The sequence below is a fragment of the Frankliniella occidentalis genome, unplaced genomic scaffold (assembly GCF_000697945.3).
Source record: "Frankliniella occidentalis isolate FOCC.00 unplaced genomic scaffold, Focc_3.1 Scaffold54, whole genome shotgun sequence".
NCBI lineage: Eukaryota > Metazoa > Arthropoda > Insecta > Thysanoptera > Thripidae > Frankliniella > Frankliniella occidentalis.
Window position 1 is genome coordinate 570136 of NW_026267184.1, and position 20344 is coordinate 590479.

General features: G+C 39.0%; 7 protein-coding genes across 14 annotated transcripts; 4 read left to right on the top strand and 3 right to left on the bottom strand.

Annotated features, from left to right (window-relative positions):
- Positions 1-594: 594 nt before the first annotated feature.
- On the bottom strand, positions 595-3695 carry LOC113205789 (dnaJ homolog subfamily C member 22). The gene is made up of 5 exons (XM_026421542.2): positions 3250-3695; positions 2596-2743; positions 2292-2514; positions 1944-2211; positions 595-1849 (listed from the first exon to the last, which is right to left on the bottom strand). Exons 1-5 carry the CDS (start codon positions 3487-3489, stop codon positions 1634-1636), a joined length of 1095 nt encoding a protein of 364 aa, XP_026277327.1. The 5' UTR covers positions 3490-3695; the 3' UTR covers positions 595-1633.
- Positions 3696-3925: 230 nt separating this feature from the next.
- LOC113205791 (uncharacterized) lies at positions 3926-5205 on the top strand. The gene is made up of 3 exons (XM_026421545.2): positions 3926-4542; positions 4619-4847; positions 4940-5205. The coding sequence occupies exons 1-3, from the start codon at positions 4209-4211 to the stop codon at positions 5064-5066; spliced, it is 690 nt and encodes a 229-aa protein (XP_026277330.1). The 5' UTR covers positions 3926-4208; the 3' UTR covers positions 5067-5205.
- A 204-nt stretch (positions 5206-5409) lies between these two features.
- LOC113205790 (solute carrier family 25 member 45) lies at positions 5410-7961 on the top strand. Of its 2 annotated transcripts, none has more exons than XM_026421544.2 (6): positions 5410-5652; positions 6172-6287; positions 6366-6639; positions 6736-6868; positions 7287-7390; positions 7470-7961. In XM_026421544.2, exons 3-6 carry the CDS (start codon positions 6387-6389, stop codon positions 7742-7744), a joined length of 765 nt encoding a protein of 254 aa, XP_026277329.1. In that variant the 5' UTR covers positions 5410-5652; positions 6172-6287; positions 6366-6386; the 3' UTR covers positions 7745-7961. The 2 variants fall into 2 exon arrangements, with proteins under 2 accessions (XP_026277329.1, XP_026277328.1); XM_026421543.2 differs by having other exon boundaries at positions 5413-5647.
- Positions 7962-8524: 563 nt separating this feature from the next.
- LOC113205787 (zinc finger protein 182-like) lies at positions 8525-12659 on the bottom strand. Of its 4 annotated transcripts, none has more exons than XM_026421538.2 (7): positions 12538-12659; positions 11883-12125; positions 11670-11787; positions 11389-11582; positions 10921-11309; positions 10683-10813; positions 8525-10602 (listed from the first exon to the last, which is right to left on the bottom strand). In XM_026421538.2, exons 2-7 carry the CDS (start codon positions 12076-12078, stop codon positions 8961-8963), a joined length of 2670 nt encoding a protein of 889 aa, XP_026277323.1. In that variant the 5' UTR covers positions 12079-12125; positions 12538-12659; the 3' UTR covers positions 8525-8960. The 4 variants fall into 4 exon arrangements, with proteins under 4 accessions (XP_026277323.1, XP_026277324.1, XP_052123502.1 ...); XM_026421539.2 differs by having other exon boundaries at positions 12534-12650; XM_052267542.1 differs by lacking the exon at positions 12538-12659 and adding an exon at positions 12427-12509.
- Positions 12660-13322: 663 nt separating this feature from the next.
- LOC113205818 (cytochrome P450 302a1, mitochondrial-like) lies at positions 13323-16119 on the top strand. Of its 2 annotated transcripts, XM_052267546.1 has the most exons (9): positions 13323-13512; positions 13581-13701; positions 13991-14407; positions 14509-14684; positions 14776-14968; positions 15058-15232; positions 15315-15563; positions 15647-15853; positions 15941-16119. In XM_052267546.1, the coding sequence occupies exons 3-9, from the start codon at positions 13998-14000 to the stop codon at positions 16049-16051; spliced, it is 1521 nt and encodes a 506-aa protein (XP_052123506.1). In that variant the 5' UTR covers positions 13323-13512; positions 13581-13701; positions 13991-13997; the 3' UTR covers positions 16052-16119. The 2 variants fall into 2 exon arrangements, with proteins under 2 accessions (XP_052123506.1, XP_052123505.1); XM_052267545.1 differs by having other exon boundaries at positions 13323-13701.
- A 215-nt stretch (positions 16120-16334) lies between these two features.
- Positions 16335-18790, top strand: LOC113205801 (diphosphomevalonate decarboxylase). 2 transcript variants are annotated; one of them, XM_026421557.2, is made up of 10 exons: positions 16335-16503; positions 16609-16679; positions 16784-16851; positions 17063-17112; positions 17189-17317; positions 17390-17589; positions 17662-17784; positions 17859-18029; positions 18106-18258; positions 18339-18790. In XM_026421557.2, the coding sequence occupies exons 1-10, from the start codon at positions 16449-16451 to the stop codon at positions 18495-18497; spliced, it is 1179 nt and encodes a 392-aa protein (XP_026277342.1). In that variant the 5' UTR covers positions 16335-16448; the 3' UTR covers positions 18498-18790. The 2 variants fall into 2 exon arrangements, with proteins under 2 accessions (XP_026277342.1, XP_052123511.1); XM_052267551.1 differs by having other exon boundaries at positions 16452-16503; positions 16609-16678; positions 16769-16851.
- LOC113205802 (protein stunted) lies at positions 18757-20013 on the bottom strand. Of its 2 annotated transcripts, XM_026421559.2 has the most exons (4): positions 19846-20013; positions 19416-19546; positions 19234-19266; positions 18757-18996 (listed from the first exon to the last, which is right to left on the bottom strand). In XM_026421559.2, the coding sequence occupies exons 1-3, from the start codon at positions 19872-19874 to the stop codon at positions 19250-19252; spliced, it is 177 nt and encodes a 58-aa protein (XP_026277344.1). In that variant the 5' UTR covers positions 19875-20013; the 3' UTR covers positions 18757-18996; positions 19234-19249. The 2 variants fall into 2 exon arrangements, with proteins under 2 accessions (XP_026277344.1, XP_026277343.1); XM_026421558.2 differs by lacking the exon at positions 19234-19266.
- Between the last annotated feature and the right edge of the window lie 331 nt (positions 20014-20344).

Consider the following 20344-nt stretch of genomic DNA (forward strand, 5'->3'; position numbering starts at 1 on the left):
TGCTGCCCCGGCCCGCGGCCCCCGCCCCCGGCCGCGCCCTGGCGCGCCCGCGCTTCAGCGACGCCCCCCAGCCGAGGCGGCGCGGCAGCCTGCGGTCCATGTGATTGCGACCGAAAGATTAAATTTGTGTCACCCACGGCGTCATGCGTGTTCATTCGGAATGGTGGTGGGCACACTGTGAGCTGCTTATGAAATCGACCCTTCATTCCACTGTTGTAAAGGCTGTCCTTCCCACCAACTTATGCTAGGCCAGCGACTTGTGTACGCTTCAGACGGATTCGGGTCTAAACAAAGCCGCCAAGCCCTCACGGCTGCCTTTTCGATTTAGAAACAGTGATTTATTTTGGACCAAGATGCCAAACTAGAGCCGACGGTGAAATATGACATGACATTGTTATTTTTATTTATCTTTTTTAAAATAAATCTCCCATGCCAAACTATAAGTTTCTATGTGATAGCAAGTAAGCGTTAAAAGCAAATTCCACTTTTTACATCACTTCTTTCATTGTGTGTATGTGTGTCTGTATGTATGTATGTTAATTTATGAAATTTAAACTAGAAATGATAATGATATTATTACTAAATAATAAAATATTTATAGTACCAAAATACTTTATTGAGTATTTTTATCCAGCAGTTCATAGAACCTAGTTTCGTCTATTCACTACCGCCACTGAATGACTGTCCAACTTGCATTCTAGCTTTCAATTAACCAACTCAACAATCTATCTGGGAATGCTTGGGATGTAACATTACTTACACAACAACATACATATAAAAACTGTCAGAATAGTTTCACAAATAAAAACACAACATAGAAACAAATTCAAATACCTAAACAAGATTGGAAAACAAAATGGAATAAAATACAATATGAAACAAGTTCACATAAAAACATATATGTGATGTTCATACTGATCCAGCAGCTGATTAGAATCAAGAGAGAACTCTCATTTGGCACTTTAACCATACAAATATGGAAAAGGAAAGCTTCCAATAAATAGATAAATACATAAATAATATGGAATAAAGACTCTAAATTGTGAAGATTAAGTACCTGGGCAGTATTCTTACAACTGGTCTAAAAAAAAAAGAGATCTTAGCACAAATACTTATCACGATTCTCAGAATTACATCAAATAAATACTTTTGATACTGAAATGGAATTGGTTTACTTAGTGAGCAAACTGAGTATAATGTGCAAGTTCTGATACTTGTATTGTCTACTTCTTTTTTCCTAAATTAAGAGCATATCACAGTACACTATAATGAAATTGGTACAAAAATAGATAGATATTAAAAAGAAATTCTAAACTCTCGTTGCAAAAACAAAAGGGGCATAGTTAGGTTTCAAAATAACACAGGGTAAATATAATACCCAAACAAAAGAATAATAAATCTTGTGGTATAACTTGCAATAAAAATGTAAATGCAAATTCATGAAAAACTATTGTGCAACCAACAATGAATGAAATTCTTACAAAAGATAATCCAATTAAACTTTTACCCAACAGTGCATTGCCAAAACAGTAAGTCTGTTCAAACTAAAGGAGACTTAGTAGCCAGTCTCATGAATTTGGAACAAGATGACGACTTGAAATGATGTAAGATACAAGAAATACTGATACATCATCTAACTCCAATCAGGATCACTCTTCCTTGAGCGACTCCTCCTTTTGGATTTGATGCTTGACAAAATCTCATAAGCTTGTTGAATCTCAACAAATCTCTCCTGAGCAATACGCTTTGATTCAGGGTCCTTGGCCTTATCAGGGTGCCATTCCAATGATAGGGCTCTGTACTTGGATTTGATTTCTGATTGAGTGGCGATAGCAGTTACCCCCAAAACCTGAAAGATAAAAATTAAAATTAAATATAAATGAAATAAGTTGAGTATTTTATTATGGCAGGGTGCAGCCAGCTTTCAATAAAATGAGACAAACCCTGTAAGCATTTTGTTCCCCATGTGGATCACTCAGCTCCACTATTTGTTTCCATGTTTCACTCCAACCATTATTTTGAGCAAATGTCCAAGTATCATGAAGGGACTGTTTTAGATCCAACCACCATGGCGATGTGAGAAAATGATGAATTGCCTTATGTACTGGAATTTCTTCTCCCTCAGCATCAGTGAGCTTTGCATTGAAGTATATGTAAGAGGACCATAGAGACATGTAGAGTAGGGCACACAGAGTCAGAGTTGTGATTCTCCTGTAAGAAACAAATACATATAAGGATAAAGCAAAAGCAAAGATAAAGTTTGTTGCAAATTCATTTTTAAATAAAATTACCTGGCAAGAGACTTCTTCTTTTTTGGGGTACGTCTCCACTGCTTAGCCTTTGAATCAAATGCCCATGCAGAGCAGAATACCATAAGAGTGAATGCTGTCGCATCATCTAAATAGGGGATATAGATGTGAAAGTAAAAGTAGAGAGGCGAAGTTGCGTAGGCTGCAACCAGTGGCCACCAAATAGAGCCCTCTTCATGTCCAATATTGCCCACAGTCCAAACACCTGCACAAAATGAAGTAAAGATGTGATAGTACTTAAAAACATTCTCATCAAACCAAAAATTTCAATCGACATTTAACTCACCCACAGCACATGCTAATGGACCAAGGAATAGCAAGAACCTCCAGTTAATACCAGCAACTTCATCTTCTGGGATAGCCAACATTAAGATAGATGCCCAAAGGTAGCCAACAATAACCATTCCACAGAATCGAGTAGTTGAGAATGGTGGCTAAAAAGGAGAGAGGTGTAAGATTACTAAATGACCCACACACCAAATAAATGACACTGAAACCTAAAAATAAAAGTTATGAAGTCAATTAGCTGAACAGCAAAGTGGTTAACAAAGATTATGGACTCTTGCAGTGTTGACTCACAACACATTCATTCATCAAAATTGATTGGTAATGTGGTAACCTACTTAGAGGTAAGTGGGTGTGACATATGGCCTACTTAAAATATGCTTTCTATGAAGCATTGGAAGGAATGTCACACTTTCACAAAGGACTCTATGATATACATTAGTCAAATCTCTAGTTATATGCAGTTACAGATCACTATTAATGGGAACTATAATCTTCAATCCAATCACGTGTAAAGGTGAAATGCAGGCTGCTACTTGCATCATTCAAATCATAAAACCACAAATTGACAGCAGCAGCAAAATATGGGCTGAACTAAACAGACTTGTTAATATTGACACAAAATAGTGAATACATCGGTAGAAAAACCATTTACCTTGTCATGAGTTCTGAACGCAGTTATAAGTTTCTCCAAGAAAGCTCTCTCCCCATTCGCATCAGCAACATAGGTAGGAATGTAAAATATGTCACGCAACCAGCCACAACCTATGTAGCCACCAAGAGTGCTCCACCAAAGGAATGCTTGAGAATCACGACCCAAGTAGAAATGGTGCAGACCAAATATACCTCCCACCAGCCACAACAAATAGGTTAATAAGGTACTTTTGTCCCCCATGTCTGCATAAAAACTGGTCTTTCCAACAATAAAAGTCAGGCGAAGAAGCGGGTAGACTTCAACTTTGGGTAACAATATGCTGGCCGGCTTCACTAGTCGCGTAAGTCCACAAATATCGGGTCCAAAGATGAAACCACTTGACAGCAGGATCAGGACACGACGACAAGTGTTTGGTTGGTTGGAAAGTTGACGCTTTGTTTACGGTTTACCCCGTCGTTCAACTGCTGACCGTTATTGACACTCGATACTGTACGCAGGATGAAAATGAAATCCATTTTACTTTAGATGAATAAATGACACTTGGACGCATTTCAAAGCCAAAGAAAGTCTAGAATAAAACTAAATGTTAACTTTTATATATTATTACGAAAACGGCTGAGAGGAGAGAGAACTGTCTGAACAGGGCAGCCAACGTTTCTAGCGGTTCCTGAAAATAATCGTTTTCTGCTCTTCACTCAGCACATGTGTGTTTGTTGACGAAAGCGTGGACTACACGGTCCGTACTAGTGATTTGGCCAGGTTACTTTTAACTTTCGAAAAGCAAAAGTCAAGATTTTGTCCACGAATCTAGTAATAGCTAAAAAAACTAAAAGATACAAGATCCAAATTCCTACGTTATTTTTCTGTCAAGAAGAGGTTTAGGATCACGGAGTGCCGTCTCGTTTGCCTTGGGAATCAGATATCATTTGTGAACTTTCACATTTTACACACAAAAGAAAATGGGCAAGGTCCGAAGACTTCGCAAGAAGTACCACCTAGCCTGTCAAAAGGCAGATAATGCAGAAACAGACAGCTCAACTCCTATTGTACCAGTTGTCCAGTCTGTGCCAGGAAGGCTTGAGGTGCCAGTGAAATTGAATAGTGACGCAAATATTTTTGCTGGTCTCACCATATCTCTATCTGATCTCAAGCAAACATTATTACCACAACCAACAACTGCAGTGCTAGGCTCTGTCAGTGAAGCTTCTGTCGTTGGGAGCCAAAAAGCTCAGTCAAAAAAACCTGCGCTGAAAAAGGATAGGCGACTTGTCCGAAGAGAGGAGCTTCTCAAAAGTAAGTTGTAGTTTTGCATTACTATAACATTTTTGGCTTATTTCCTATGTAATCTTAATTCCCTCCCTTGATACAGAACTTGAAGTGTCAAGACAAGCTGTCAAAGCTGCCAAAAAACCACGAGTTCCCAAGCAGCCCAAACCCATGTCGGTGCTGTCTTTGATGGATGCGCTATCTTCACTCACTGCTAGTAATAAAGAGAAGAAAACCTCAACAAAATCAAGTCAAAGTGGTAGTAGTGGTAGTAGTGGTAGTAAGGTGCAGCGTGTGCGAGGAAATTCTTCTAAGCAGAAACGAAAGCAGCTGTAAGTATATAAACACATCTAGGTAAAACGGAAATTTTTCACTAATTAGGTTTTCTCGTTGAACTAATGTTTGTCTTTTTTAATATTTTTAGCATAGATAATATGAAAGCCTACAAAAATGTCCTCTCTAACAAGCATTACAAGACTGATCCTTTCTCCGCTATCTCCAATTATCTTCAAAAGACAGTAGCTCAAAATAGTTCATGGCAAGCAAAATAAGCGAAGAGAAGAAATGTTTGATCATAGGCTATTACTGTTAAAGTGCTGTTTGTACCTATGAAATAATATGCATATGTACAGTGTCAGAGGCAATCTTACTAATTAGAAATAAAAATAAACCATTATCTTTACAACAAAACAGTAAGTGCATTTTAATTTTTCTATTATTTTTTTTTTAAAATTACCTCTAAAATAAGAACTTATAACTATATTTAGAAATTTAATATGTGGAAGAAAATGTCTCTGCGCGATTCTTTCCATGCAATCCGGCCAGGCGGTCAACGAAAAACAGAAAGCAGCTGATCCACTGTACGTAACTCTATGGGGACGCGCTCTGCCCGGCTCTGCCTTGCGCAGTCTGTTATCCCCTTATCTCTATCGAGACAACGCTGTCTGTTTCCTCACTGGCCGATGGCTGCCGATGGCGAGCAGCATGCGAGCACTGCGCGCGAGTAGACCGCGGGCAACGGATCGGAAAGGCTACATACACTTTTGTTTTGGGAATCATGACTGAACTTTAGTGCCCACTAGTGTAATGGACGTGCTATCCTGGCAAGAATTCGTCGCCGGCTGGGTTGGAGGTAAAGTACGTGGTTTAATTATTGTCCAATTGGATGTTTCTTTGGAGAAACCTTTAGGTTTCAGCGCAATCGTTTTTTGCGGACGTTTCATAGCAACGCTATTGTTTCAAGAGATATGGCCTCTACGCCTGTGCTCTCCAATATAAGAACGCGCATAGCGTAAGGGAAGACCGCGTATGGTGAGGGAGGGGAGGGGGGGTAGGTAGGTAGATCTGGCCGTTGACGGGGCTGACCATTTCCCTCCCCCTCCCCATCACGGAACTTACTTTCGGTGTCGTTTTATCTTATTGTCAATTGCAATTGGCTTTTAATTAAAGAAAGCTACTCCAGAAAGAAAAAATGCTTGACCCCCCCCCCTCCTTTTAGCCCAGCTGGTTACCAGATCTTGGGCTTATCTTTGAACCTCCTTATCTCAAGTTTTAAAGCTACTGCTGACTATGAAAAAATAAAAAAACGACGATTGATGGCAATATCTTCTCATTTTCTGATTAATATCTGTAGTTTGCTTTCTCTAACAAATGTAGGTGTTGCTGGTCTTGCTGTCGGACACCCACTTGATACCATTAAAGTTCGGCAGCAAGCCTTCAGTGAGAAGATTGGGGTGTTAAAATCATTTCAAACTACTCTGAAGTATGAAGGAGTAAGTTATCAAAAACAGTTTTGACCTTGCAACTAAAAATGATTTAAATTTTTATTAATAAACCAATTTGTTTCTAAGGTGCGAGGGTTTTATAAGGGAATGACCTTTCCCCTTCTCTCTGCTGGTGCCCTAAATGCTCTATTCTTTGGAGTTTATGCAAATACATTAAGACTTATAGAACAGCCAAAAAGTGCTTCAGGAGACTGTAAAAGTATTAGTGAAGATAGTTTACCTCTGAAAAATGAAAAATCGTCTTTGAATGTTTTTGCTGCTGGTTGTGTTGGAGGATTGTTTGCTTGCTTTTTAGCATGCCCAATCGATTTGATAAAAATACAAATGCAGTCCCAAACAGGTGACACACCAACATTTGTTGTTATTAATCGTTACAAGTATCGAGATACCCTATATCAGCCTGAATCACCCCATATATGCTTCTATTTTTTGTCAGGCGCGCCATCATGTAAAGAATGGGGACATCACAATGAACCAAAACATAAAGGAATGGTGGATTGCATCCGTAGGCTATGCCACAATCAAGGGATCAGAGGCCTTTACACTGGAATGTATCCCATGTTGCTTCGGTAAGTATTTAGAATTAATAATTGGCAATTTGTTCAGAGCAAGAAAATGTTAAAGGTGTACCGAATATAATTATTATGCAGAGATGTACCATCATATGGCTTGTATATGCTTGCCTATGAGCACTTAATATGTGCCACAGCAGGCAAAGCACACATACACGAAATGCAACATCCAGGAACACTGGTTCTTGCAGGAGGATCTGCAGGTATTCAGTAAACCTACATACAATTTTGTCTTTGCAGGCTGGTCATTTAGAATTTTGATGAAATTAGTAATGATTTCTTGGTTCCCTTTGCACTTTAACATGCTGTAAGCACTGTACTTCTTCGTAGTATGCACACAGCTTCGAAATTGGTGTTGGCATTGGCTAGAGTAGGATGCTTACCAGCTGCTCACAACATTCACCTTTGATTTTAGAGACGTAGTTTCATATGGTGTATATATGGCCGTGTATGAAACTGGTTTGAAAAGCTTGCACTGGAATCATGTATTGACCACACTAGTCAGTGGAGGCTGTGCAGGTATGTGTAGGTTTTAAGAAAAACCCTGTCCAGTTAAATAAATTTCCTAAATCAAATTAATAAATTTTAAAACTTTCAGGTGTGGTTTCATGGGCAGTTATTACTCCAGTAGACCTCATAAAGTCAAGAATTCAAGCGGATGACATCAAGAAACCAATGTATAAAGGAGTAATAGATTGTGCAAGAAAAAGTTACAATGCTAATGGTTTCCCTGTATTCTTTAGGGGATTCTCTATGATGATGTTAAGATCTTTTCCTGTAAATGCAGCAGTCTTCTTAGCATATGAATCAAGTTTGCACTTGCTTGCACCAGCAAAATCTCAAGAGTCATTTCCTATACTACACCATGACTGATCTTAACAGTGACTTGAATTGAAACTTGAAATAGAGAAAATTTTAAGTCACTAGGAATGATGACTAAAAGCTTATCTTTTATCACTCATACAAAATAGAAACATTTGAGTTCAACATTTACTGAAGCAAATCAATTTTCTTCTTTCATATGCACATTTAAAATGTTGATGCATTAGATTTTGTAACTGATTAGTTAATTAAAATAAGACAAAGACAATGGACCAAATTTATTATTGATACCACGGTGGAGGGAGAGAAGGTGGCGGCACGAGGGGTCTGCTCGTGGGTCCAGAATCTCGACAGGTTGGGGGATTAACGCCCTAGTCGGGGCCAACTGTAGGGCCTGTTCACACTACCTTCAGTCGGGGACGCCGTGCAGGTAGGTAGGTGGGAAGCCCAGACTCAGCTTGCGCGGGACGGGCTCCTACCTGACTCTCTCTCTCGCACACTCCGGCCGGGTGAGCCGGGCGAGGGTCGGTGCCGCTCAAGCTAAGTCGGGGCGGCCCAGCTACCTGCATAGGCCGCCCCGACTGAAGGTACTCCGTACCGGCACGTTAGATAGCCCCGACTCGGCCGTTAATCCCCCAACCTGTCGAGATTCTGGACCCACGGGTCCCTATGCTGGGAGACCCTCGTGCCGCCACCTTCTCTCTCTCCACCGTGATTGATACCTAGAGACACTGACTGAAAAGGGTCCATTAAAATTTCAAATAAAGAGCTACCGGTATTATTGTAAGGCATACAGGGTGACATAGAAGATACTTGTGGTTTAACAATGGCTAGAGCATATACAATTTTGTATTTCATTGTACAATTTTATGTTTATGACAGGAACTGAATCTTGTATGATAATCCTTACGAGTGAGTATGGATTTTACAAGTACAATCAATACAATATTGAACAAATAGAGAACATAATTCAGACAATCACAATAAATACGTAATAGAAGACTTTAGTCTAGCACATAAAATATGTGACAGGCAATACATAATTTATAACAGAATTTAATTTCTATTATTCCATTCATTGATTAAAAAAAGACACAGCTATATTGGCGATAAGCTATCACTTGAAAGAGCACAATCAAATAATGCGCTCTTTCACTTACAAATCATTTTCAATAAATTACTGATTTTTTCCCTAGGAAGTAAATTAGTTACAAATCACAATATCAGAAAATGAAAATCTCTCATTGAAATAATTACCTAGAAGTAGTTACAACCGACCCATCATATGGAGATTGTAATGTTTTTTCATATCCTGTTTTTGTGCAAACCCTCTTCCACACACTTCACATTTATGAGGTTTCTCTCCAGTATGAATTCGAATGTGTACTTTTAAGCCATTTGAACGCCTGAAAGCTTTGCCACAATAATTACATGGGTAAGGTTTGCGGCCAGTGTGTATCCAAGTATGCTGATAGTAAGAATGTGAGGTTCTGAATGATTTGTCACAAACTTTGCACTTGAAAGGTCTTTCACCTGTATGCTTCCTTTGGTGAGAGTCCCTGACATCCTTCAATCGGAAAGTAGCACCACACTCAGAACAAGGATAAGGCTTTTCTCCAGTATGAAGACGAAGATGAGAATAGAGATGAGCACTTTGAACAAACCGTTTTCCACATTCTCCACAGGCATAAGGCTTTTCACCTGTATGAATACGTCGATGAAGAAGTAGAGATCGTTTTTGAGTAAAGCCTTTGTTGCAAAATTCACAAACATGAGGTAGTTCCCCTGCATGACTCATAGCATGGTGCTTCAGAGCTACACGTCCAGTAAAAGCCTTGTTGCATTGTTCACATTTATGAATTTTATCTTTCTTGGATCCTAGCGGCAACATAACATCTTGATGCTTACTACGCCGATGAACTAGGAGTTTAGGTAGGGAATCAAATCCATCCTCACCACAAACTCTGCATGTATAAGCCCGAGGTTTTTTATCCAGATGAGTCCTTACATGTGCTGTTAAAAGATACTTCCGGCTAAAGCATCGATCACAGTGTTCACAGGAGAAAAGCTTCTCATTTGCATGAGAAGCTTCGTGAGACTTCAGAGATGATCTGCTTGGAAAAGCTTCAGAACATACTCCACAAATGAAAGAGCTCACACTATCATGAACTTTCAAATGAGCTTTAAGCTGAGCTCTAGCTTGAAACACATCATCACATTTAGGACAAGAGAATGGTTTTTGACCTTTATGTACAATTTGCACATGATCCCAAAGGTTTGTTTCATGTCTGAATACTTGACCACATTCTGAACACGAAAGAGATGAAAATCCATTGATACCATGAGTTACCTCATGATGAAATTCGGCTCGAGCCTCAGACAAAAAGAGCTTTCCACACTCACTACATTTGTATTGCTCATCACAAGCAGAGTTGATGACTAGGTCCAAATGCACAGCAAGAGCGTCTTTAGTATTGAAGGCAAGAGCACAATGCCCACAGGGAAAGCAGTCTATATCTTGGTGGCTCTCACTATGCTGGAATAAGTGAGGTAACGCAATAAAACTAGCGCCACACAGTAAGCAGGGGTAAGTTTCATCATCATCAGCACCATCATCAGCAGTTTCACTCTCTTCATCTTCAGGGTAATTAGAATCCAGAGGATCTTCTTCTTCTTCCCAGAGCACACTGTCAGCCAAAAAATCATGAACAATGTCCTCATCTCCACCTTGCCTCCCTTCAATTTCATCAATGTTTACATTGTCTTGTGATTCCATGTTACCCTCACAACAGAGAGGGCAGTTGTAACATGCTGATTTTTCATTTTTCTCTTCAAGGATGCCTTCATCCATTGATGAAATTTCTTCAATGGGGCTAAGTGGATCATTCGGTTTATTTTCAGTTTGGCACCTGAAGTATAGAAAAAATACCATTACTGTAAACCAGAGTAGGAATAAAAGTAAAATAAATTTTCCAAAACCTTAACATACTTGAACCGTGAAACCATCTTCTGCAGTGTTTCTTCTGCTTTAGTGCATGCCACACCAAAATTGTAGCAAATATTTAAAGTTGAAAGACATTGGCCGCATATTTGCTTTGGTAATGGGTCATTGCAATGAATCTAAAACAAAAGTTTATAAAATTTTAAAAAAAAGAAATTTCAGACAACTTAGTTTTACAAACTATAACATTCTTGATGAAGACCAAGCAAAAATACTTCAGACTCACATTAATAGGTAGGCTATTACTGATTTTGTCAAATAGCTTCTCCTCTCTCCCCTTTTCATTAAAAATGAAGTGAGCTGTGTCAACTTGTTGAGCACAGAGTCTACAAAGTAAGCCTGGATGCTCGTGGCAAGAGCTACTGTCCACTAAAATATCATCATCATCCTCCACATCTGCTTCTTCGTCTTCATCTTCATCCTCCTCTAACTCTTCTAGTTCATCCTCTTGCAGATCTTCTTCATCAACTTCTTCTTGATTATCATCTGTTGTTGGCTTCTTCAGAATCTGATCATTTAAATCAGAACTGTCTGGTAACAGATGATCACTGTCCTGAATGTCATTAAGAGAAACAGCATCCTCTAGTTTCACATCAGCCATCATCATATCCTGAGCTGAAACCGAAACAAATCAATTTTATTTATATAATTTTATTTTTAAATGGATCCATGAGTTGCAATATTAACTGCTTACCCAGAATATTAAAGTTGGTCTGCTGTTCCTCTAAGATAGGGACCGCATTCTTTCTAAGTCGTTTTTTCATGGACCCGCTAAGAAAACATGAGTCAGGAAAGTGATCAGCACAAACACCACACTCCAGATTGAGTGAAACTGGGATGCGACCCAGTAAATCATGTCTGTTACAGGCCAAGAGCCAAGTGGAAAATCTGAAAGACAAGTTAAGTTATAAAAGTAATACGGTTTGATGAATAGATTTATGGATATATATAGTTCTATAGACTCATGCCATTTACCTATCAGTTTCAAGAGGAAATTTGAAAATTTCCTTTTTGGGATGAGTCAGTTTGGTTGACGGGCAACCCTCCACAACGCATAATATGTTAGGCTCAGATGATTTGTCAAGAGACTGGGCTGAGGAATTAAAACAGTTCATTTTAGCAAACTGAAAGAAGACAATTACATTTTGGCAAACTTTTGATCAGGAAAAAAAGTCCAGATATTCTTACCACCAAGGAAAGAATCATATACATTTTGATCTTCTTCAACTTGCTTTCCATTATATACTATTTGAGATAATTCAAGCTCTATGCCTGATTCCACTTGAATTCGCTCCCTCAGCATCCGATATGTTTCTTCAGGACGGACATCAACTGATATTGTATTTCCATCGGTGGTGTTCAGAATTATTTTCATTTGTGACATAATTAGGCAGGTCTAGTCTTCAGGTTTGATGGTTAACAAATGTTTTCCTGGAGGACAATAAATCATCAAATGAATTAAACGTAATCAAATTTATCGTCGCTAAGGCTAAATTACAAGCAAGAAACAGTGTCGATCCACAGCTAATAAATAACGTAATCTCACAAGAAAACCTAACCTAAAATCGTGACAATTTAAAGTTTCTGATTTTCCCTCTGCCAAAGCTAGATTAATAAGCCGCACTGGATTTTCAGTTCTAGATGCAAATTCTACTTTAGAATTATAAAAAAACTCAATCGCAAGACGGTATACAACAAACATCAAATGACACAAACAGACGCGAAAAACAACCAAAAGTGAAGAACGGCAACCCGCAACACACAACAGTTCTTAGTTTAAAACACTCTTCAAAGGTCTAAAAATTAGTTGTGTTGCGTAAGTATAAAACCACTACATACATACATCACTTTTAAAGTGGGGCCGCGAGATCAAAATCAAAATTGAACTTGGTCACAAAACAATGAAGATGAAACGGAAGAAGTAAAGCAAGCAAGAGCGCGGCGAAGGGTGAGGGGGTTGGGGGGGGGGGGGGGAGGAGAGGAAAGGGGACAATAGACTGTGAAAGTGAGGTTCCCCCACCACCTACCCCACCAGCCCCCGCTGCTTGCCACCTCCCCCCGCCGAAGGCCGCGACTGTAGCGTCTGCTGGAGGGTTCGCGCCACTACACCTCCTATTATTTCGACTATTAAATATTACAACATATATTCGATTGTAAGGCACTGTAAATAAGTCCCTTATAGTATAAGCAATGACACAAGATCAATACGTTTCCCTATATTTTCCTCCTTTACACGTAAGGCCGTACAAATATACTGCGCCGTGACTGTTACTGTTTGCGTTTAAACTGCGCGCGTGCAGAGAGGAGGTTAGGTTCAGTAATTATTCTCTTTCGAAAACCATTCCTGAGCCAATTCTCTGACTTCTTATGAAGCCTAGAACATTTGTCAAAGCTAGAATTCATATTGAGCGATTAACGGCGAACATTTTAGCCTGTTTGGAATCCCGGCCTACCGAGGGGGGGTGAGGTACCGAGCTGTGGTGGAGAGGGTGGGTGGGGTATAGGTGGTGGGGGAACCTCACTTTCACAGTCTATGCAACATGGGGTATGAAAAATTGCTATAAAGTCAACTCTCATTGGTCGAAAAACGAGACATGGAAACCGCCGGTTCTTTAAAGTTGCAGCTCGCAAAAAGAAAAACACAGGTGTGTAAGGTGGACCAAATTTCTACGAACAAGTAAAAAGCTAGGTATTCTGCTATTCTTTGGATATAAAATATGAGTTACATCAGTGTGCGACACTATCCGGAAAGCGGCCATACACGGCTCTAGTATTTTGAAACCACTCGCCACTTGTTAGCACGCCGCATCCCGTAAAGGTAGAGAGAGGGTAGGAGACCTGCTGTATCAGCAGATCGAATCTGCTTCTGCTGATTTTTCCTGGAAGTGTTGACAGTCAGCGAGCACGAACAGTTGCGGCGACCAGACCAGGTCTACTAGAATGTCAGCTCTCTGTCTCGATCAGTGAGTTTTCTGACAGACGCGAGTTCGTGTTTCCTCTAGCGCTGGTTAGTATTTACTTACATTTGCTTAGTCTTGTCGTTATTATTTTGGACGATGATTTAGTTTCCTTATATCTCTGCATTGCATTATTCATCAAACCATACAAATCAACGAAGCAGTGAGGATAGGTCATTCTTGTTCATTCTGTATGCAGGATGTCTCTCGCTGTCACTCCCTCTGAATTTCAATGAGCCTGCTTTGAGATGGGGAGGCATTCCCAAATCCTGTTCTGTTCTCTCTGAAGTGAGTTGGATACAGTCTTTCTTTTGGGGCTAACGTGTCTTCCTTTTCCAGCATTGACATGGCTGTGCTATTATTCTCTAAGTATTGCTCTATCATCAGACCGCAAACATATTTTTTGAAGCTACTTCCTCCTGTTAAGAGCAACATAAATCGAATTTCTCTAAGGCAACAGATTCACACTCAAAATGTCAGACCATTCGATGACATTCCTGGACCAAAATCTGGTGATCCAGCCTACAACCATGAAAGACTAGACAAAGCTGGACTTGAAAAATATTTGAAATATGGACCAATAGTTCGTGAAGAAGTTTCTCCTGGTAATAATATACTGTTAATTTTTGATACAAGTGATATTGAACAGCTGTCTCTTTCTGAAAATTCCTATCCGTCTCGTCGAAGTCATCTAGCAGTGGAGAAATTTCGTAAAAGTCGACCAACAATTTATAATTCAGGAGGTCTTCTTTCAACGTAAGTGCACACTCTTTTCCTTTCTTTTCACATTTTGCATTTATCATTTGATAACCTAATGCTACAATTTCAATTAACATTTGGACTTCAATAATTAATAGGAATGGTGAAGAATGGTGGAAATTGCGGAGAGACTTTCAGAAAGGTTTCAGTGCCCCACAGGCTGTGCGGGCATATCTACCAGCAGTTGATGAAGTGATTCAAGAATTTGTAACTGCACAACTTTGCCAACCATGTGAAGATTTTTTGCCCTTACTCTCTCGACTTTCTCTTCAGTGTGAGATAAATTTCTTTGTTTTATAAAATTATTTACTTTAATCAAAGTACTTTTTAGACATGGCATATTATTATTGCATTATTTGTTACAGTGACATGTCTGGTTGCCTTTGATGAAAAATTTGACTGCTTTTCACCAGAAGAGAAAAGATCAGATTCTCGCTCATCCCGTTTGATGGAAGCAGCTTCAACCATCAACAGCCTAGGTTTTGTGTATGATAATGTAGAAAGTTTGAGGCTCTCTATATGGCCCAAATTAGAGGATGCTTCTTTGTTTATGGAGGAGTAAGCATTCTTGGGCTGGAAAATGTGAACGGGTACTATTTTATTCTTTTTAGCCTGTGACAAATACTGATACACCAAAATCTTTTCAGAGTTGCAGTTGAATTTGTTCAAAGAAAGGCAGAATCTTTGGCTAATTCAAGGCAGCCAGCTGAGAACTCTGGATGTGTTCCCTCCTTGTTTGAAAGATATTTGACTTCTCCCAATTTTGATTGCAAGGATGTAAATGGAATGGCAGTGGACTTACTACTTGCTGGGATTGAAACTGTATGTATTTATCAAAGTACTGAAGAAATCCAGATTTTTTACTTTTAGTTGGATTGTTTGTTGATATATTTTTTTTTTCCAGACCGCCTATACTGCTTCATTTGCTCTTTATCATCTAGCAAGGAATAGTGATGCTCAGAAAAAACTACAGCTGGAGGCCCAGACTCTTTTGCAGTCAGCTACTCAGCCCATATCAGGTGACATTTTGTCTGAGGCATCCTACGCTCGTGCTGTTTTGAAAGAGGTTTTCCGAATGAGTCCTATTTCAATAGGTGTGGGCAGGCTTCTTAATAAAGATTTAGTTCTATCTGGATACCAAATTCCTAAAGGGGTAAGAGATAAATCAACATCTCAAAAAATATGAAAAGTATAAAGACGGCTTGATTAATTTCATTTACATTTTTAAATTTCCAGACTAATGTTGTGACTCAAAATCAAGTCGCTTGCCGCTTAGAAAAGTATTTTGACAGACCCAATGACTTCTTGCCAGAGAGGTGGTTAAAAGAATCGCCAAGACAGGAGAAAGTGAACCCTTTCCTTGTTTTACCATTTGGTCATGGGCGTCGCTCTTGCATTGCTCGACGTTTAGCTGAACAACAGCTGTTAACGTTTCTCCTAAGGGTAAAGCATCTATCTACATTTTATCATAATTTATAAATTATTGATTTTCTTATTTAATTAAGTTTCTTTTAAAATTTATTTTTTAAGGTTGCTCGGACACATTGTGTTACATGGAATTCATCAGAACCTTTGGGCTGCATTTCTGTACCCATTAACAAACCAGATCAGCCTGTAAAACTTGTATTTTCTAGATTGTAAAAGTATTTTTAATGCATGAATCCTATTTTTTTTTTTTTTTTTTGTAATAAAAATATTTGAATACTATATTTGTGTTTTGTGATGATTATAAAGACACATCAGAGACATTGTCGGTTATTGAAACTCTTTCATAAACTTAAGTCTTGAGAATGATGGTGTTGTCAAATTCAAAAAGCAGTAGCTTTTCCCGCCCAAATTGAACTTTTATTTTTCATACTGCTTAGCGGGAGGAGTGGGGGAAAAGTGGGGTGGGGGCGATTCACCTCGTTTAGGGACAGTCCCCTTCTTTAAGCACGGTGCCGGCGTGAAAGTGTTCAGTGTCAAGAGAAAAGGGGACCGGTCGTGTTGTGCTGCAGCTGCTTGTCAAGGGATTAGTATCTAAAACAGAGTTTTGAAAATGGCTTGCACTGTCACTTGTATTGCCCCAGTGAATATAGCTGTCATCAAATATTGTAAGTACTAATCTTGCCATTAGTTTGTTCTTAAAAGTGTGTAAGTCAAAAAGATCTGTCAAGGAATTGACATATGCTCATTAATTGATAAAAACATTATTGCAGGGGGAAAGAAAGATGAAAAGCTCATTATTCCGTTAAACGATTCATTAAGTGGTACCCTGTCAATGGAGCAGGTACGTAATTACAAAATTATGTTTGACTCTTATATTAAATTGTCAATATGCGCTTAATTCATTTTGTTGACGTTGCTTTTCCATGACCTGTTGGTGCATCAAAGATGCATGCAAAAACCACAATAATGGCTAGTCCAAATTTTACAAAGAACTGCATGTGGCTAAATGGAAAGTAAGTATGGAAATTCAATTATTTTAATAGAGAAACAGTACTGTTCATGAGAAAAGGAAAATATTTTGGTCTTTATTCTGTTTAAAAAACATGAGATGCAGATGTTAATCTTTCAGCAGTGGGGCACACACTTCATTACACTTGGTAATTTTACAGCCTTGTGTCCAAGGTTTATCTCATCTTCGATCTATTTCTATTTTTCCATTTACAGAGAGGAATCTTTTGGCGGCAATGCAAGATTGCTTTCCTGTTTAAAAGAAAGTAAGAGGAATTTTTCAGAATCGTTGTTTAATCTATGTTAGGGAATGAGCTGTGATCTGAACTTTTTTTTACCCAGTTCAGAAAAGAGCTCAAGAAGATGGTACCAGCAAGGAGATCCTAAAATGGAATATTCACGTATGCTCCGAGAACAACTTCCCTACAGCTGCTGGCCTTGCATCGTCTGCTGCTGGCTATGCATGCTTTGGTAAATCAAGCTTTTTATTATTAACCTGAAGAAAGCCAACTCAGGATCTATTAATTTTGAAATTTATTTCAGTGTATGCATTAGCAAAATTGTACAAAGTGAAAGGTGATGTATCACAAATAGCTCGTCAAGGCTCTGGTAGTGCATGCCGCAGCTTAGAAGGAGGATTTGTTCGGTGGCACATGGGAAATGCCTCTAATGGCTCAGATTCTCTTGCAACACAGGTTGTGCCAGCCTCACACTGGCCAGAAATGCATGTCATCATTCTTGTTGTAAGCATCAGTACTTTTGAATTAAAATGCTAAATTTTTTATAGGATGAGATTTTAAGTATTTGAATTTTAGGTAAATGACAAAAAGAAGAAAGTTAGCAGCACGTCAGGTATGCAGCGTTCTGTAGAAACAAGTGAGCTTTTGAAACACAGAGTTGCTCATTGTGTTCCTCAACGCATTGCTGCTATTGAAAAGGTACTTGATTTATAACTTCAAGCAAAACAAAAGATTTGGAAAAATGTTTGACTAAGTTAGTTTGTTTTATACAGGCGATTCACAACAGGGACTTCCCCACTTTTGCTGAGATTACAATGAAAGATAGTAATCAATTCCATGCAGTTGCTTTGGATACCTATCCCCCAGCTGTATACATGAACGATGTGTCTCATGCTATCGTAGATTTAATTCACTGCTTCAACCAAGTGAAAGGATGTACTAAGGTATGTGAGCACACACTATTCACAGCGTGAGAAATGCAATAATTCTATACATTTCATGTGAATTTGAATTTGGTAGGTGGCATACACATTTGATGCTGGCCCCAATGCCTGTTTGTATCTGTTGGAATCAGCTGTAGCTGAAACTATGGCTTTAGTTGATTACTTTTTCCCATCAAATAATTCTGGGAATACTGTGCAAGGGCTTCCAGTTCCTCCATGCAATGCCAAGGTTTGTCCCTTTTCAGGCATCAATACCAACCAACTACAGATTTTTTGTTACATTGGGACAACTAACATTTGTCTTTGCAGGAAACAGTCCAGGCTATTGAAGCTGTAGGCATGCAAAAGCAGGATGATGGTTTGCTGAAGTATGTCATCCACACTCGAATTGGTGAAGGAGCAAAGGAGTTAACAGATAGTGGCACTCACTTGCTTTCAGCAAGTGGCCTTCCATTGCGATTAGCATAATACCATTTATAACAAATCAAAATTAATTTATAAAATAGACTTTAAGGTGATGGACTGAAATCTGTAGTGGTGAAGGCTTAGTGTAATACTCATTACTTTCACCTCAAATTTAGATTTTTAAAAGTATATTTTAATTACCCATTGTTTTCAATATTTTCATTGGATCTGATAGGACCTAACAGTTGATCTGTTAGTCAATTCTAAAATGTTTGAGTTTGATAATAGTAAGGTAAAATATGTTTGACTGAAACACCAGAACTTTATGTAAGATTAAAATGTTTATTTACATGAAAGGTTTTCATTTCCATGCCAATTCTGTTCCCTTGCTACATGAAATTCTTACATTCTCCAAGAACTGACAGTTCAATCAACAAATTTCGGTCTAAATTTAGGGTGCATGACAGTTCTGAATAATGGGCACAGAAGTACACAAGTTGATTGTTGCAGCTAACCTATTATTCCCCATAACACCTTCACTCTGAAGCTGCAGCAGCCGACCCTGAAAGCAAAAGAAATGAGTTAACTTCACGAAGTTACAACTAAAAAACCAAACCATGCTGCAAAAGTAGTTTGAATGGTAAAAATGCACTTCAAACAGGGTAGACTATTAATTTCCCAAGACACTTTAGTATTATTGCTTCTAAATATCATTGTCATGGAGAAAATTCGTCATGCACACATCACACTATAATAAATCTTGTTAGTTTGACACATCAAATTCCACTCATTTACATACTCGATGACCCAAAGTCTTATTCAGGCTTTCCCGCTAGAAAGAGTGAAAGGCAAATATACATCAGGATGAGTTTATAGATAGATGTAAATGTAAAATTGCAGAGGTGCGATTTCCCCACAGAACACAATGTGTAGTTGAGTTGATGGAGAATCTTGTGTCGTAAGGTTATGAACAGTACTCACTGTTGGGCTTGCCGTCCTTCCAGGGAGTTAGTCTGACAGACGAGTCATCACGCTTGGCAGCAGCAGCGCGAAGTTCTGGTTTCAGAGCTTGTCGCACCAGATTGGCAGCGATGTTAGAGTACCGAACGTAGCTGTAAGGACAGAAAATGAAGGGTTACTGGACCAGCAGAGGGTTAACAGTACATGTATCCAAGTATTTATCACTTTCATTTGGACAGCCTAGGAAACTCGTATGAACAAGTCTTTCCGTTGATGAGAATACACAAGGGGTCTACGTGAATTCTACTCTATAAATAAGGAAGGCGATATCGGTGAAATAGATGAAGGTGTCTGTCCACCAAGGTTAAAATGGCAGAGGGCACATTTCGGATATTGTCTATCAATTCAAGAAAAGACATGGGGCAAACTGAGTTCTAGGACGTAATCTTACTTCAGACCAGCTGCTCTCCAGGATGACATTTTGACTATTTGTTGGTAATCCCACGGTACACGCAGAAATTAACGAGACGGTTGTCCCGGACCGAAAATTCAGCTGTGACTTCTGCAGCAAGTAGTAATGGTGGACGGAAGAAGAAGACAGGAAGAAGAAACATATTACAGTAACACTACGGACCGAAAAGTAGATTTACTTGCCAAAGGGGAAGGACTAAGAGAAGGTACTCACTATTTTTGTTCTGTTAATTAAACGTATTGATTATATATTCTTTCAGAGTTAGGCCGACTCAGAAGTTTCACGTTCATATAAAAGCATATGATTTACTATCATGTTTCCCCACATGGTGTGTCCAAATGAGCGAACTATGACAAATTTTCAACATCACGAGTTGTTTGGGGGGAAATTCAAAAGCTCTGATCCGATTTGTTCAACAAGCCAGCCAGTTGTGTGACCGTACCTTCTGCCGACCAGATTCGTGCACAGGGAGATAGCT

Excerpts from the sequence above, each read along its gene's own strand:
- LOC113205789 (XM_026421542.2), bottom strand. The coding sequence starts at position 3,489 with ATGGGGGACAAAAGTACCTTATTAACCTATTTGTTGTGGCTGGTGGGA. Across the intron at positions 2,515-2,595 it reads TCCATTAGCATGTGCTGTGG|GTGTTTGGACTGTGGGCAAT; the intron begins GTGAGTTAAATG and ends CATTTTGTGCAG. Across the intron at positions 1,850-1,943 it reads GGGAACAAAATGCTTACAGG|GTTTTGGGGGTAACTGCTAT; the intron begins GTTTGTCTCATT and ends TTTATCTTTCAG.
- LOC113205791 (XM_026421545.2), top strand. The coding sequence starts at position 4,209 with ATGGGCAAGGTCCGAAGACTTCGCAAGAAGTACCACCTAGCCTGTCAA. Across the intron at positions 4,543-4,618 it reads AAGAGAGGAGCTTCTCAAAA|AACTTGAAGTGTCAAGACAA; the intron begins GTAAGTTGTAGT and ends CCCTTGATACAG. Across the intron at positions 4,848-4,939 it reads AAGCAGAAACGAAAGCAGCT|CATAGATAATATGAAAGCCT; the intron begins GTAAGTATATAA and ends TAATATTTTTAG.
- LOC113205790 (XM_026421543.2), top strand. The coding sequence starts at position 5,602 with ATGGACGTGCTATCCTGGCAAGAATTCGTCGCCGGCTGGGTTGGAG. Across the intron at positions 6,288-6,365 it reads CTACTCTGAAGTATGAAGGA|GTGCGAGGGTTTTATAAGGG; the intron begins GTAAGTTATCAA and ends TTTGTTTCTAAG. Across the intron at positions 6,640-6,735 it reads ACAAATGCAGTCCCAAACAG|GCGCGCCATCATGTAAAGAA; the intron begins GTGACACACCAA and ends ATTTTTTGTCAG.
- LOC113205787 (XM_026421538.2), bottom strand. The coding sequence starts at position 12,078 with ATGTCACAAATGAAAATAATTCTGAACACCACCGATGGAAATACAATA. Across the intron at positions 11,583-11,669 it reads TTTCCTCTTGAAACTGATAG|ATTTTCCACTTGGCTCTTGG; the intron begins GTAAATGGCATG and ends CTTGTCTTTCAG. Across the intron at positions 10,603-10,682 it reads AAGATGGTTTCACGGTTCAA|GTGCCAAACTGAAAATAAAC; the intron begins GTATGTTAAGGT and ends TCTATACTTCAG.
- LOC113205818 (XM_052267545.1), top strand. The coding sequence starts at position 13,998 with ATGGCTGTGCTATTATTCTCTAAGTATTGCTCTATCATCAGACCGCAA. Across the intron at positions 15,564-15,646 it reads GATACCAAATTCCTAAAGGG|ACTAATGTTGTGACTCAAAA; the intron begins GTAAGAGATAAA and ends TTAAATTTCCAG. Across the intron at positions 15,854-15,940 it reads TGTTAACGTTTCTCCTAAGG|GTTGCTCGGACACATTGTGT; the intron begins GTAAAGCATCTA and ends TTATTTTTTAAG.
- LOC113205801 (XM_026421557.2), top strand. The coding sequence starts at position 16,449 with ATGGCTTGCACTGTCACTTGTATTGCCCCAGTGAATATAGCTGTCATC. Across the intron at positions 18,030-18,105 it reads AAGTGAAAGGATGTACTAAG|GTGGCATACACATTTGATGC; the intron begins GTATGTGAGCAC and ends TGAATTTGGTAG. Across the intron at positions 18,259-18,338 it reads TTCCTCCATGCAATGCCAAG|GAAACAGTCCAGGCTATTGA; the intron begins GTTTGTCCCTTT and ends TTGTCTTTGCAG.
- LOC113205802 (XM_026421558.2), bottom strand. The coding sequence starts at position 19,874 with ATGTCATCCTGGAGAGCAGCTGGTCTGAA. Across the intron at positions 19,547-19,845 it reads TGGAGAGCAGCTGGTCTGAA|CTACGTTCGGTACTCTAACA; the intron begins GTAAGATTACGT and ends CTGTCCTTACAG. Across the intron at positions 18,997-19,415 it reads GAAGGACGGCAAGCCCAACA|GGTCGGCTGCTGCAGCTTCA; the intron begins GTGAGTACTGTT and ends TTTTGCTTTCAG.